Raw genomic sequence first — 16,868 nt, 5'->3', positions numbered from 1 at the left:
ATAATAGTTGTCTCATTGCACATTTTAATGCTCTACAAATATCAAATTATTTAGTCTTCATATCCACCCTATCAGTTTCATATGATTGTTTCAACATGGAGAGGCAGTGTCACTCAGTAGTTAAGGGGAAGACAGCCTGAGTCTCCGTCCTGTCTGTGTCGCTGAGGAGGTGAATGACCTAGTTAGAACAGGCAAGTCACTCAACTATTTGTATCCCAATTTCCCCATTAATCAAATGCTCTTAATAATAACTCATGGGATTACCATAAAGATTAAATCTATATAGTCAACATATGTCATGTATTTAGTTCATATACGGAAGAAACAGCAGAAGACCTGGACGTGGTAAACACTATAGAAGTGTTATTATTATTATTGTTATATTATTATTATACTTAAACCAAAATTATTTTTCATTCTAATGATGTCTCTCCCCTCAATTTCTTTTTATTAGTGAGAGTAGGAGCCCTGGCCGAGGGAGCTGTAATCTCTTGGATCGGGGACTGTGGCTTTTTGATGTAAACATGTATTAGTAGCCCTTAGCACAGCCTCTGGCACTTTGTAAATGTACTTAGGAATTATTTGTTCAACATTTAAGTTAATGAAACTGAATATGATTGATTATACTTATATCAGAACAGTTTTTAGTATGTTTTGCTGTTTGCCTAAAAATCTTTTTTCTGTTGCGCACCATAGATCCTCTTGGAAAAGACTTCTGACAGTTTGGCGCTTCTTAATTTGGATGGCCTCTGCACATATGCCATCGAAGTCTAAATGCTAAAATTGTCAGAAAATTTTTTGAACACATGGAATGCCTTTTAGATGTCATGAAAGATTGTTCCAAGCATAAATTTTTCCTTAAGTTTAATTTTAACATAGAAACAAACCCAAATAAACACTTTTGTGGTTAACTTTTGAAATTTGTATTTAAAAAAAAAAGTTTTTTCCATCTTATTAATGAGAGAGAAATGTAGAAAAGAATGCTTTTTTCCCCCCTCTATGTGAAATATGGTTTGAAGAGCCAGTTACATATTGTGTTAAAATGTATATGTAATAATGATGCAACAAGTATGTTTCTACCATGATGAGATTTTTTTTGCACACTTTGGAAAACTAGTGACCTTGTTTTTAGTACTATGTCTAAATAGTTGAGCAGATAATATAACTTTTAAATATTATTATTTCAGTAGGCAGCAAGCTTTGCTTGTTTCCAAGAAAACTGTTAGCTGTCTATACGCTCCACGTGTGTAACAAAATACTCAAAGATGGGAAAAGTGGAAAAGTGGATATTGATTAGGAAGACCAGAAAGTTGCTTATATTTGACCCCCACTGAAATGTTCTTAGGACTTCAGTGAATGAGCAGGTTGTAATTACTTCATATATTTTGGACAACTCCTGTTCATCTTCCTATGTCTTTTCTTAGTAAATCCTAGTAGTGTCTTCAAGTTTTATATGTATTTTGGAGTAATACAAGATTTTCCCACTTCTTTTATTCTAGGCATTGAAGAAACAAGAAGCTAAAACAGATGAGAATGAGGGAGTAATGAAAAATAAGCTAAGACAAACTGAAACTGAGAAGAGTCAAGTAAGATTTTGAAAGTTATCTTCCAAAGAGTAATGCTGTTTGGGGCCAGTGGTATTTGTTGAGTGCCTTGAAAAGTATGTCAGACCGTTTGCTAGAACACAGTGAAGCCTTTATGTGTTGATGGGGAGTCTTTTTTTTTTTTAATTAAAGTTTTTTGGGGTGACAATGTTAGTAAAGTTACATAGGTTTCAGGTGTACAATTCTGTAATGCATCATCTATACATCACGTTGTGTGTTCACCACCCAGAGTCAGTTCTCTTTCCATCACTTGGTTTGAAGGCTCTGCCACTCTCTGCTACTTGCTTCTAGAAACACATACGGGACATTTGCAACCTTGTTCTGTGTCCGCGCTCCTCTTCTACAGGTGACTTAAACTTTACAGTTTCTTGCTGGGGAACATTTAAAGAGCTTGACTTTGCTGCAGGGTTAGGGAAAGCCTGTTGTTTAATGGCTGGGTGTTTTTGATATATTCGTTTTCATTATAGAAGACAGTCATAGTTAATGGCCTAGAGGAAAAAATCCTATGGTCTCATTAAATATTAAGGACTTTTCACATATATTCATATCTTTTAACCAATGGAGCCTGGCACGTTAGAGTTAGAAAGGAATTCAGAGCCCCCAAACTCTCCTCATTTTGCAAATGAGTAGATTTAAGGATGAGCACAAGGTAATGAATGCTAAAGTGAAAATTTGCCCCGATGTAATGTTCTTCATTATTGCTTTTTCCATCTAAAATTAGCTCCTTTATTTTATTTCTTCAGCCAATGTCAAATGAAATGATATGTTCATGCTGCCTTTAGTGTAAGCTAGGTATGTCAGGTCGTCAGGTTTGCCCTTTTGGAGTTAAGGCAGCTGCTGTTACCCAGGGATCATGGCCGATGTGGGCCATTGTAGATTTTCAGACTGTTTTGACGGAGGTGTGATTCCTTTCCCTCATTACTTCTCCACAGAAACAAGAGAACAAATCAGAAAATATTTTGTGTCGATTCTGTGATTTCATATATACTTTACTTTTCTAAAAATAAGACATTTTATGAGCCACATGTATCATTTTAAAAAAGTTATATGAATGGATTAAAATTTATTTTGAAATATTGGGTGTTTGGGAAAGTTATGACGTATATTTTTATGGTTTTCAATGCAAAAATGCGCCATGACTTTCCCGACGACCCAATAATTGTAGACTCACAGGGTGTTGCAAACCAAATAGTACAGAGAGATCACGTGTACCCTGTACTCAGGTTCCCTCGATGGTAACATTGTGCATAACTGTCATTCAGTATCGAAATCAGGAAATTGACATCGGTATAATCCAGAGTTTATGCAGATCTCACTGGCTTTATGTGTCCTCATTTGTGTGTCGAGTGTGTAGTTCTGTACAGTTTTATCTCATGTATAGATTCATGTTACTACCATTGCAGTTGGGATACCGAGCTTTTCGGTTACCAGTGCTCCCCGATGCTACTCCTTGGTAGTCATACCGACCCCATGTGCAGTTTTTAAAGGGTGGACATATACATAGTGGGAAGATGGGAAAAGCAAATGTTTGGTACAGAGATGTTTGCCCTGCTGTGTAGTTAAGTCTTCCAGATACAGAAAGCTCTCTTTCTGATACAGCCCTTCTAAGTTTTTTCACATAGTTATGGGGAAAATAAAAATCTTTTCCTGAGCTGGCTGGGTCTTGATTGCCTTCAGCTCAAAATAATCCTTATGCCAAAATCCACTCCCTTTCACGTCCTCTCATATTTTTCAACTTGAAGTAACCTGGTCACACAGTCAGGCTTTGGAGGGTATTTAGTCACCTAACTGGCATATTTTTCATGGATATTTATCTAATAGCAGTATTACTCAGGAAATTTTAAATGTGTTATTCTGAACTTAGAAATTTAAAAATTTTAGGAATGTTATGGATATTGGAAATAGTAGGAATGTAAGAATATGCAGAATATACAAAATCAGCAGTTGGATGAAATGTACTTTGAGTCATTTAGTCTCAGAAGTCTTCATTTCTAATTCATTTCATATGATATTACATGTACTCATTTTTTTTTAAGTTAAAGTTTATTGGGGTGACAATGGTTAGTAAAGTTACATAGGTTTCAGGTGTATAGCTCTGTAATCTATATATCACATTGTGTGTTCACCACCCAGAGTCAGTTTTCCTTCAGGGGGGTGGTAAATGTACTAATTTAAAGAAAAAAAATTGCTTTAGAATTTAGATTAAAATGGTTTAGAACTGGAGGGAATCTCAGAGGTTGTCTGATATAAAATCCTTATTTTAGAGATGACAGAAAAGAATCCTAAGGAAAAGCGATTTAAACAGGTTCATAAATGAGATGGAACCGACTAGGACCCAGACCTCTTGAGGTCTTGCCTGGTTCACTTTTTATTACACAATTAACATTGTTTTCATGGAAGCATTAATGTGTGTTTATAGCAAGATATTTATCCTTTCACATTAGCTTCTGAAAACTTTTCCACTCTTTGGTTACTGTCTATTCCATTGAACATTTTTCTTTATTCTTTGTTGAAACTCTAGCTTGAACAGGAATTGGAGCTATCGCGAAGGTTACTGAATCAGTCAGAAGGCAGCAGAGAAACGCTTTTGCATCAGGTAAGTCTATGCAAACTATGATAATTTGCTTTTAAATTAAGTGAGGATTGAGTCTCCTCTATTAAATGTCTTTGTGAAAGGAAAAACCTAGGTCTAGAATTTTTTTTTCCCCCCTAAGGAATGTATATCAGCACACATAAGCAAAAGATGAAATCCTTTCAGGAAAATTCAGAGAAAGCTAGTACAAAACACTTACCCCAGTTCCCACTGTGACAATGTATCTTGCTGACTGCTGCTCCAACTTGGGACTTATCTCTTAGCATAACCAGTGTAAAAATGAGACTGGATGTGTAAGATAAGATTTTCCCAGGAGCTAATTTTTATTTAAAGAGGCATTGGAGAGCGAAGGCGGAAGTAGAATACATAGAGCAGACCTTTGCGTGTTCAAGTTACTTTGTTTTGAATGCATCATTGTCTTATATTCACATTTTCAAGATGCTGCCTGCCCCTTGTTAGCGAAGGCTGAGACGTAATTTTAGAGCATAACGTTTTGCAGCCTGTTAGTCCACAGTGGGAATTTGGTGCCTCTGATATTTAAAGTTTGATAACTTGACATAGTTATCTTACATGAGTTGGATAAGGAAGGGCTTGTGGTTTTCTAACTGCTTCTCTGCCTCTGTTTAACATAAAATACAATTGTACCTTCCTCTGTGTTGAGGTGTGGGTTATATAATTCTCTACATAATGTGCTTGGTAGGCAAAGATGTCAGACATCATAGATGTTTAGAAGGAGTATTACATTTTGACAATTAGTGCTGAAAATACACCATGGCACCTGTTTTGCAAAACCTTTAAAAATGTTCGTTGGCTTTGTTCTGCAGCCAGTGGTCCATTGGAATTAATGTTGGCAGAGTTCAGACTTTTCTTTTTTGAAAGTTTATGTTTGTGTTCAATTCCATTCTGATTATTTTGGAACTCTGACGTGTACTTTATGATCTTTTTTTTTTAATTTTAATGTTTTATTAGCATTTATTTGATGCTGAATTTACTCCCAGGTCATAAGTTTTTGTTTCTTCAGTTTGTTCTGGGGGATCTTTTTCTTCTGTGCAACCTCTTCTTCTGGTTTAGGAATGCTCTGTTCTTTCTCAGTGAGGATCATCTTTTGTAAGGCAGGGAGAGCTCACTTATGGGTTAACTCACCTGTGACCTCTGTAAGTTCCACGCTGCATCTTGGGTGCTTTGTTCTCTTGGCTGTGCTCAGTGACCAGATAGTCTGTGTCTCAGCCCTTAAGTTCAGCATTGCTCTCTGCATTTGTAAGCATGTGCAGCAAAAATTATGCACTCTTTTTGGGCCACTGACCCTGCATCCAGCCCCACTGTTTGGCCTGGGCACACCTCTCAACTCTACCATTGCAATGACAGAATGGCACACACTGCTTCTATAACGTGAAGTCCTTTAGATACTTGGTGGCTTTTCAGATCTGCACACCCTTGATGCCTGGGCAGTTTTGTGAGTGTTCTTAAAGTGAACACGAAGATTTGAACCTCTTGATTTCCATGATTTTGTGGGATTCTCTGGGTCAAGTGAATGGCGAACCATTTTCAGAGGTCACCGCTTACGGGAAGAGCTATAATCTCATCTTTTGAAGTAAGAGATTTTTGTGCTCAGGTTGTCATGTGATTTTAGCTGAATCTTTTTGCCACTGCTAACTTGTTTAATGGTCACTGGGGACATACTTGGTATGTCTAGGCAATTTGCTACTCTTTGGAAATCCAAAGATGAATAAACATCCCCTGACCTTAAGGAGCTTATAGTTTCTTCAACAGCATTTATTGCTTGTTTATTTGAGCAGTACTTTGATGTCAAACTATGCTAAATCATGATCATTTTTCATGAGTTTACAAACCCATGGACATGTTCACATGAAAGAAAATAAGTGAAAAATATGAAAACATATAGTACTTAATTGGAAGTGGTTTGGGTTAATAGTAGTAAAGTGGACTGAGGTCAGAATAAGGAATTAAAAAAAAAACGTGGTCAAATTCTTTGTCACAATAAACCCGAGAACGGGAAAAGACATTCATATTTTGTGGAAGGAATAGACGGAATAAAGAAATGGAGCAAGAGACTGTTCCACTACGCTTGGCATAACAGCATTAGCTTGGCTTCAGTTTCTGCTTACTGTAATAGTCCAGGAGAAGTCAACTTTTTTTCCTAGGAAAATTGCAATAATTTGCGAGTTCAGTTATTCTTTTCCTGCTTTTAATTTTTGACTATCTGTATTTAGGTAGAAGAACTCCGCATGCAACTTATGAAAGCAGAAGGTGATCGAAAGGGTTTACAGCACCAACCATCTCAGATTTCCAAGCAGCAGTCAAACCACCAGGATGAACAAGGAGATGACTGGAGGTTTAGAAGAGGTATAATTCTGATCTGTAAACGTGTAGGGCTTTTTTTTTTTTGGATCTTCCTTAAATACTTCCCATTTTCAGAACTGCATTTCTTATGTTGTGCTCTTGTCATCTTATTCTTTCTTTTTTAAATATATTTTTAATTAAAATTATTGGGGTGGCATTGGTTAATAAAATTATACAGATTTCAAGCGTACATTTCTATAATACATCATCTATGTATTGCATTGTGTGTTTACCACCCAGAGTGAGTTCTCCTTCCATCACCATATATTTGACCCCCTTTTCCCTTTTACCACCTCCCCTACCCTTTACCCTCTGGTAACCGCTAAAATGTTGTCTTGATCTACTACAACATTTTCAAACAAGTTAATAGTAATTTAGCATCCACTTTTTTGAAACAGACTTTATTTTTTAGTTTTATGTTTATAGCAATATTGGGCAGAATGTACAGAGATTTCTCATGTACCCCCTGCTCCCACACATGCATAGCCTCCCCCATTTCAGCATTCTCCACCAGAGTGCTACATTTGTAACTGATGAACCTCCATTCATATACCATTATCGTCCAAAGTCCATAGTTTACGTTAGGATTCACTTTTGGTGGTGTGCATTCTATGGAATTGGACACATGTATAATGACCTCTCTCTGCCATCATATTATCATAGAGTAGTTTCACTGCCCTAAAAACCCTCTGTGCTCTACCTATTCATCTCTCTCTCCCACTTAACTCCTGACAGCCACTGATCTTTTTACTGTCTCCATAGTTTTGCACTGATCTTTTTACTGTCTCCATAGTTTTGCTTTTTCCAGAATCTCATATAGTTGGAATCATATGGTATGCAACTTTTTCAGATTGTTTTCTTTTACTTAGTAATATGCCTTTTAGTTTTCTTCATGTATTTTCAAGACTTGGTGCCTGCCTCTCTCTCTCTCTCTCTCTCTCTCTCTCTCTCTCCCCCTCCCTCCCTCCCTCCCTCCCTCCATTGTCTGATGTACCACAGTTTATTTAGCCATTCACCTAATGAAGGCCATCTTGGTTGCTTCCAAGTTTGGGCAGTTATGAGTGAAGCTGCTATAAAGTAAACATCTGTGTGCAGGTTTTTGTGTGGACATAAGTTTTACCCTTTGGGTAAATACCAAAGCGTGTGATTGCTGGATGTATGACAGTATGTTTGGCTTTATAAGCTTCTTCCAAACTGTCTTCCCGAATGGCTGTATCATTTTGCATTCCCCCCAGCAGCGAATGAGAGTTCCACATCTTTTTGTTCCACACCCGTGTCAGCGTTTGCCCTTGTGGGAGTTCTGGTTTGGAATGGTAGCCATTGTTTTGATTTGCATTTCCCTGATGACGTATGATGTGGAGCATCTTTTATTATGCTCATTTGCTATCTGTATGTCTTCTTTGGTGAGATATTTGGTAGTCTTTGGCCCATTTTTTAGTTGGGTTGTTTGTTTTCTTATTGTTGAATTTTGAGAGTCCTTCGTATATTTTGGTTAACAGTCCTTTATCATGTATGTCTTTGCAAATAATTTCTCACAATTTGTGGCTTGTCTTTTCATTCTCTTGACAATGTTTTTACAGAGCTGAAAAGTTTTAATTTTAATGAAATCCAGCTTATCAATAATTTCTTTCATGGCTTGTGACTTTGGTATTGTATCTAAAAAGTCATCGCCAACCCAAGGGTATAAGCCTTTGAAGACTAGAAAAATCTCATTTTTTCTTAAGTATTTATCAAGTTTAAAAAAAATCTAAAACTTCTCTTATTAATGTGATCAATGGACTTCTCCATCTTCTTTTAACAATTCTAGAGTTTTCATCTTTATAGAATACTTGCATTATTTATAAAAAAATTTGTACATAAGAAATCACACTCGTTGTCACTCTGGCTGCTACTTGCTCTTCTACCCACTATGGAAGGACTTCCACCTCTCTTGTAAAATTCACTTTGCTTAGTTTACTAGCATTTTCTCCTCAGTCAAATTCAAAGGAATCTTGCCATTACTTATCTTACTTGACCCCTGTTTAGTTCCTCTTCCTCTTTGGAGCTCTTCCACTGACTTTAGTGCTCCTGCTCTTTCTTGGTTCTTCTGCCTTACTTGTTTTCATTCTTTCCATTGGAATCTTTTCCCTGTTCAGCGTTTGTCTTTTAAATGCGTCTGTTGTCTAGAAACCTGTTTATGGCTTTTCTCACTTAGTACCTCTCCATAGGGGCTGTTACTTAATGTGATTTAGCTACCACTTATAAATAATAATCCCTAAACTAGCTCCATTCTCCTGACCTTCAGCCCTAAGGATGGAGTTACTCATTGGATGTCTCCTTGTGCTAGTCCACAGCATGCTCAGTCAACAGATTTAAATCTGAATTCATCCTTTCCTCAAAACCTGTTTCTAGGGCTGGTCAAGTGGTACGTTGGTTAAGAGTTGGCTTGGGACACCAGCTCTGAGCAGCAGGGCCCTGGTTCAGATCCCACATGAGGGCCAGTGACACTGCCCTCTACAGCTAAGATGGTGAACAACAGCTCGACCTGGCGCTGGGCTGCCGTGATTCGCCGTCAGTGGCATAGGCTGCAGCCCCTGCTGCAATGGGCTGCCGTGAGCTACTGTGGGCGGCCGTCCAATGGCCAGCGAGCGACTGCCTCACCCCAGAAGAGCACAATGATCACAATACCAACATGGGCCAGTGAAGCATGTCCTCCACATCTAGACTGAAGAGCAAAAAGGACAGCAACTTGTCTGTTCCCCTCCCCCCAATTCCCCAATAGAAAAAAATCTAAAAACAAAACAACAAAAAACCAAACCTGTTTTTATTCCCTATCTCAATTGATGGCATCATTCTTTATCCAGACAGATATCCAAGCCTAAAACACAAAGAACATCTGAAATTATTCCTTCTCCCCACCATCTAATTCGTCCTGATACCATGTCTATTTATAGATCTAGATCTCTCTTGAATTTGCCCCATCCTCTTTTTTATTCCATTACCCCAGTTTAGGCATCCTTCATCTCACCTGCATCTGTATTACCCTCTTGTCTTTTTCTAGTTCCTCTATAAACTGTCTTCTATACTGCTACTACAGGGGCCCTTCTAAGGCACAAACCGTTCATGTGACTCTCTTGATTAAAACCTCTCATTATAATTTATTGAGTTCTTATTACATACAATGCCTTATGCTACTCACTTCACATCGTCTTCTTTAGTTTTTACAACTGCTCTATGAGAAAAGTACTGTTCTTATTTCTGTTTTAATGATTTTTTTTAAAAAAGACTGAGGAACAAATAGATCAAATACCTTGCCTAAGGTCACATTTATGGGAAGTAACAGACCCAAACCTTTTTCTCCCCAAACCTGAGCCTTTAACTGCTGCCCTTTGCAAACTCACTACTGTTTGTAGCAGAGTTCTTCCAAATGGAGCATATGAGACAATCCTCTGGATGTGGGAAGAGAGTGTGTGTAACATTATTTATATTTCATACCTTGTGTTTTAAGTATTTTAATTTTGCGAAATGTTTCATATATATGTATATACGCAGATACCGGGGGTGCCAACAAAATGTATACACATGACTTGTATTCATCTTTTGTTATCAGTATATATTGAATATTACAGTTTAATACTTTTTTTCCTTTCTTAAAATGTGTATACAGTTTTTTGACACCCTGTACATATCTACCTATCTATCTATCTCCTTGCTGATATTTTATATGTATCTATATTATGAAACATAGCCAAATATCATGTCTCCATACCTAAAATACATACATTTCATACATATACATGTATGTATATGTATTCATACCTGTATTCATATCTCCATATTTTATATAATACACATACTAACATTTTATATATATACACTAATGTTATATCTATTATGAAACATCTATGTTATATATATGCACACATGTATACATACATATTTAAAAAATGAATAAATACGTACATTTATAAAACGAATAAAGATATTAACTTTTAAACAAATATGCATATTTTTAGGTTGAAGACCTATCAAGGGTAAACAAGGCACAGCCCATGGGCCAGATCTATACTTTTATAAATAAACTTCATTGGAATACATTTACGCGCTGTCTAGGCTGCTTTTGCAATACAATGGCAGAGTTGAATAGTTGTGACAGAGGTCATATGGCTAAAATATTTACTGCCTGACCCTTTGCAGAAAATGCTTGCTAATTCCTGATCCGCAGGGTCTTTTCTAAGTTCCCTAGCAGTGTGTGAACTCGCTGCTGACTGCACCTTTCTGTCCCTCATATGTGTCAGCTATGTCAACTACCGTGTGTGCAGTTACCTGAATAGTCAATATAATTTTGTACCTCAGTGCTTCCTGCTGTTCCCTTTCCCTGAAATCATCAGCCCAACTTCATCTCCTTGGCCTGGTGAAATTTTGTATCCATTCTTTAAATCTAACTTAGTTCCCAATTCTTCCTACCTCAGTTTCTCACCAAGATAATCATTACATCTTTTGTACTTTTTCTGTGTAATAAGCATTATATGATGCAGAAATATCTTTATAGTATCTGTTGGTGTTCTTATGCTATTAAAATGCCTCTGTATCTTCCACCCAAGCTGTACTATTTTAAACACTTTGATATTTTTAAAGTTGGGGTGTGTCTTATGAATGAGCTATAAACTTGATTTGGTAGTGTTTCCTTCCATCTTTTCCTTTTCTGGAATGGAAACTACTGAAAAACCAATAGTTTTAAGTTGATAAATATGTTGCAATTTTTGACATCTTAGACTCAAGTACGTACTTCATGCCTTGTTTCTATTCTTGGAGTGCAAGCTCATTGACAAGATTTTTGTGTTATTTATCTTGGGAGAAGGTGATATTACAGTGTGCTGTGCATCATAGAGCAAGTGTTTCATATTGAATTAAATACTAAGTCAATTTATATTCAGTGATATCATTTCAGGTATTACTTTCCAGAATTAGTAAGTTACTGGTCATAACAGAGATTTAAGAGCATCATTTGTTTATGTTGCAAGAAAAGCATTTTGTTGTGTGAACTTCAGTAACTTCAGTTGAGAGTGACGTAGTTGAAAATTCTTAAGTATTTTTGTTAGAGTTTGAAGGTAATGTAAGGATGTAAGGAAAGTTAAAGAAAAAATGTATAGGATTTTCCTGAAAGAAATTGTACCAGAAATCAAATAACATTTTAAGTTTTAGTATCAAAGTGGAATAGTATTGGAAAACTTGTCAACGTACATATTTTAGAAAACTGCATGAGCCTTGAAACAACAGACTGGCAAATTCTGAAGTCTGTCACGTGACAGTGTTAATAAGCAGATTGTGTTAGTGGGCACATTAAGACATCAAGGCTCTGGACCGTTCGAAAGTACATTCTTCTGTGAATAAAGCACACTCATCAAGCATTACCTTTTCTCTTTTAAGGGGTTGAGCGGGGAAAAGAGGACCTGGAGAAGCAGATGTCAGACTTGAGAGTACAGCTGGACTTCAGCGCCATGGTGTCTGAGTTGGAGGAGGCGAGGCGGTGCGTGGAGCGAAAAGATAATGAGAAAGCGCAACTGGAAGCACAAGTGGAGGTGACTGTGCTATTTTTAAGCCATATTCAAAGGACTTTGGTTTTGTTTCATAGAATTGCTTAATGAAATTTTAATATAAAGATTGTGACATTTTATGAACCTTGGTTTGGATATAGGTAATGTAAACTTATGTAGATGACTGATTATATATAGACATTTCTGTGGATTCATTTCTCTTTCATTTGGACCTCAAAGTCAGGAACCTACTAAACTTGTTCTAGTAGCAGTTGTTCTAGTAGCAGTTGAACCATTCCTAGAGACAGAAGGGACCTTTCTTCTCTGAAGGAACAGTGAATTACCATTTATTTCGGGGATTAAACTGGTGGAATTTGCAGCAAAAAGGTATTACTGATACTTCTTCTCTGGAGCCATAAAGGTTTTCAGGTGTCTAGCTGTTCTGCATGAGGTAGAGCTGTGATGCCTGCATTAATTTAGTGTTGTATTAATCATGAGTGACATGCTAACCATGAATGAGGTGTCACGAGGCAGCCACCATTTCCTGCTCACCTTTTATCTAGCACAGATGGGGGTAATTATCAGAAAATATTAAAACTCAAAGGAAAGAACTTCATAAAAAGGGAATGGCTTTGTTTCAGTAATTATGCAAATTAGATAAAAAATGGCTGACACATTTGGAAATAGATATGTATCAATCCTTCCATGTATCTGTTTTTATTAGTAAAGTTGTGTTCTCGCTGTAATAAGTTGCCACATTTGAAGACGTTCCTGAGCTATAATGAAAGGTAGAAAATTGGTATTAAAAGTACTCAACCTTACGTAATCCAAAGGAAATACTTAATGTTACTCCAGTCTGAGTTTTTCTTTCATCTTGTCAGTGTGTCAGTAGAAAATGTATTTTAGATTTGGTTCAAGATTCAGATTGTATAGATAATGAAATATTGACGTAATATTTACAAAGCCCTCGCTACAATTTTAATAATTACTTATTAGAAATATTCTCAGAGCAATTGTAATTGCAGGACTTTTAAAATCTACTTCGTGGGTATTATTTTAGCCCCAGTTCCTACTGACAAAAGTGCTAAAATGTGATTATGTTTCAAAAATTAAGAATTTAAAAAAATATGCTAATAAATATCAAAAGTAGGAAAATCTCTTTGCTGAGCCCTTTAGAACCACATGGTGGTCTGTCCTTTCTCCCTCCTTTCCTTCCTTCATCCCTCCCCATTGTTTTTTTTTGTTGTTGTTGTTGTTTTGTTTTGTTTTTTACTCCTTTTACTACTTATGGAATAAATTGGAGAAAGATCTCAAATACATAGACATTTTAAAAAATTACTTATAATACCCTAATAATGCTCTCATTCAGAGTCTGGCTTTCCCCTTGTCCTAACTTAATAGTTTTTTCACCTTTTCACATGGGTTAGGAAAGAGTTGGAGTTCTCTTGGGTTAGTTTGGATTAGTTGTATAGGTTTGTATGTGAAAGACAATTGGAGAAAGAAGTTGAACATTTACTCACATATCAAAAACTTAATAGATGACTATTACATGCCAGGCACTATTCTAGGTGCTAGTGACATTAGCAGTGAACAAAAACCCAGAACATTTCCCCGTCCCTATGCAGAGACATTCTGAAATTGATGCAGAAAATTCTTTGAGTTTGTCTTAAGTTTAATTCAAATTCCTGTTGGATAATGAAATTTTTTTTCCACAGTTGCCACTGGAAAAGATAATCACAAAATAACACTGATCCTGGAAGAAATGACTGTTAAAGCATGTTTTTTTTTTTCTGATTTTCTTATTTTAAAAAATAATTAAATTTATATCAGTTTTTTTGGATTTAATGACACTTCTGGTTATGGCTTTTTTTTTCATACCTTGTGGAGGTCCATTGAATATCTTTATTACCAACTTATTCTCAAAGTGACATCTAGCACAGACTTTGTGAGAAATACAGACCATGGATCACTCAATTTAACCTCTAACAGTTGGGAATTTTATTTAAATTTAATTGAAAAACATTTATTCCCTGCTTTAATTTTAGAAAATATTGTATAGCATTGGGTGTTGCCTTATACATTCTATAAAAAATGGAGATTAAACTCTTTTAGTTGTTTTTTAGAGACCAAATATAAGTAAGAAAAGATGCACAAAATGAGATTATTGGTCAGGTCCAATAATTTGTATAGTGACATTTCTTATGGTTTGTTTGATCATTGTCTTTCTCTTTAACCATGACTTTCTAACACCTCCTACAGAACTGATAATCTTTCCTTCTGAACCATCCTTTAGCCCACATCACTAATGTCCTTATGGCACCTTTCTCACACTGTCTTGAAGTAATTGGGTATATTTCTTTAAGATTTCAAGGTGGGTTGAAATAAAGGAGAAAAACGGCTGCAGAAGAAAGCTACCCTGTCATTAAGACAAACCCAACCATTATGTCTTTACCTTAATGAAGACATCATGTTTCAAGGTCTTGTCCTCACATTTGAAAACTTGAGTTTTCTGTGTCCTAGAATTAATGTGATCTGGGAGTTTGGTTCCTGTTAACAATGAAACTCATGGGCCGGCCGAGTGGCGCGTTGGTTAAGAGCTGGCTTGGGACGCCAGAGAGCCCCAGTTCGGATCCCACCTATGAGGGCCAGTGACACTGCCCTCTACAGCTAAGATGCTGAACAACAGCTCAACCTGGAGCTGGGCTGCTGTGAGTCACCATCGACGGCATAGGCTGCAGCCCCTGCTGCAGTGGGTTGCCATGGGCTACCGTGTGTAGCCAGCAGCCAACGTGAGCGGCCAGCAGCCGCCGTGAGCAGCTATCTAGAAGCCGGCGACTGATCTGCCTCTCCCAGGAAGAGCACAATGATGGTGCCAACTTGGACCAGTGAAGCAATGTCCTCCACAACTAGACTGAAGAACAAAATGACAGCAGCTTGTCTGTTCCCCTTCCCCCAATTCCCCAATTCTGTTCCCATCCCCCAATTCCCCAATAAAAATCTTTAAAAAAACCCCAAAAAACAATGAAACTCACAAGAGAGCAATATATGAGTGCCAGTTCATGCATGTATTCTGTGGGAGTCCTATACAGATATTTAAACACTGTTCTCCTATGCAGGGCACCATTCTTTGGATAGCTAAATTAGTAAGCAAAATAAATAAATAAATTAATTAAAAAAATTGCTTGATGAACAAAAAATCAGAGGGTAATGATGTGTAAAGGACTGTTTGTTCGTGTCTGTGGTAAGGCTCCCCAACCCTCCACCTCTCTTTAACAGAGTTCTTTTAACCAGAAATCAAATTTACTTCACCGGATTCTGTCTTTATTCCTGGAGTGTATTGAACTGACTTTTTTTTTTTTTTGTCTTTTTAACAATCTTTTCCTCTGCTTTCACTCTGATGCTCAATCTTCTGTTTACATTTTCTTTTGAAATGTTGCTGTACACAGTTTTGCTCTGGGCCATTTATCAATTGTGTTGACGTCAAATTCAAACTTGTGGCATTCTGGGAGCCACTTAAGAAATACAGACTTAGGTCCCTTTTTAGAGCATAGATGAGTATGGGGTTAAGAACCAGGCCTGATCTCTGTATGCCTTTGTGCCCTCCAACAATGTCTTACCCATGTGAGGAGCTGAATTAATATTTCTTGACTGAAATAATATATTGTAGCACATTTTTTTGGTTATTTTTTAAAGCTAACGTTGTACATTCCTCAAAAGCACATTAATTTCTGGAAGAGTTGCCAGTATTCAAGGGGACCTTTGCTCCTTCTCACTAATTGCATTAGTTTTCGTTGATCGAGAATATATATTTTAAGCAGTTATTTTACACTGGGGGAAAAACAGTGAAAATAGCTTGTAAAACTAAATGAAAGCTACATTTGAGTTTGCATAATTTACCTTTCAAATTGTACCTGAGACCTTAAATCTGTACATGCATAGAAAATACTAAGTGCATTTTTTTTCCTTCTTCTAAACTTGAATTGAACCTCATTAACCTTGATAGGCTATTTGTATTCATAAGAATTCCTAGCATCCTTGATCAATGATTCCCCCTGATTTAATCTCAGCCTCCATCTTCCATCAATTTACTCTACTTGAAAAAAAAATTTGACTTTTAAATTCAATGAAGAACTTTAAAGAAAAAGAAAAAACCAACAAGGTGCTCTACATAATTTAGATTAAATGTTGGATGTGATAATTGAGTGACAACTAACATGATTATTCATTAACAGAAACTTGGGACTGTAATGCCAGAATTTATTTTTAAAAAGAGGAAGGATAGTGGAAAACAGAAATGATAATGAATAATAACTTTTCTTTTTTATCATCAGTACAGTGGAAACTGAAGGAAGGTTATTCCTTTTACCATGCTTTTAGGATAAACTCTTTTGATTCTTGCATTTCTTACATAAAGCTTGCCACTTTACTATGCAATAATGCCCCTTCACTATTACTTTTAAACCCTTCTTAGAGACCTATGGTCTTAGACTTTTTTTTAAAAGATTTTTATTGGGGAATTGGGGGAGGGGAACAGCACTGGGGAATCAGGGAAGGGGAACAGACAAGTTGCTGTCCTTTTGTTCTTCTGTCTAGTTGTGGAGGACATCGCTTCACTGACCCATGTTGGTGTTATCATTGTGCTCTTCCCAGCTGAGGCATATCGGTCGCTGGCCTCTGGACGGCCGCTCACTGCAGCTTATGGTAGCTCACACAGGCTCACGGTAGCTCACACTGGCTGCCGGCCACACACGGTACCTTACGGCAGCCCACTGCAGCAGGGGCTGCAGCCTACGC

General features: G+C 36.9%; 1 protein-coding gene across 1 annotated transcript in view; it reads left to right on the top strand.

Moving 5' to 3' along the window:
* The window catches only part of CEP128 (centrosomal protein 128), a 365,357-nt gene that overhangs the window by 87,844 nt on the left and 260,645 nt on the right, over positions 1–16,868 (top strand). The window contains exons 10-13 of the mRNA XM_019646219.1: positions 1,500–1,586; positions 4,126–4,200; positions 6,429–6,561; positions 11,968–12,119. Of these exons, the coding sequence (XP_019501764.1) occupies positions 1,500–1,586; positions 4,126–4,200; positions 6,429–6,561; positions 11,968–12,119 (447 nt within the window). The remainder of the gene's footprint in view (positions 1–1,499; positions 1,587–4,125; positions 4,201–6,428; positions 6,562–11,967; positions 12,120–16,868) is intronic.

The sequence above is a fragment of the Hipposideros armiger genome, unplaced genomic scaffold (assembly GCF_001890085.2).
Source record: "Hipposideros armiger isolate ML-2016 unplaced genomic scaffold, ASM189008v1 scaffold_99, whole genome shotgun sequence".
NCBI lineage: Eukaryota > Metazoa > Chordata > Mammalia > Chiroptera > Hipposideridae > Hipposideros > Hipposideros armiger.
This window is presented reverse-complemented; position numbering and strand designations above follow the sequence as displayed.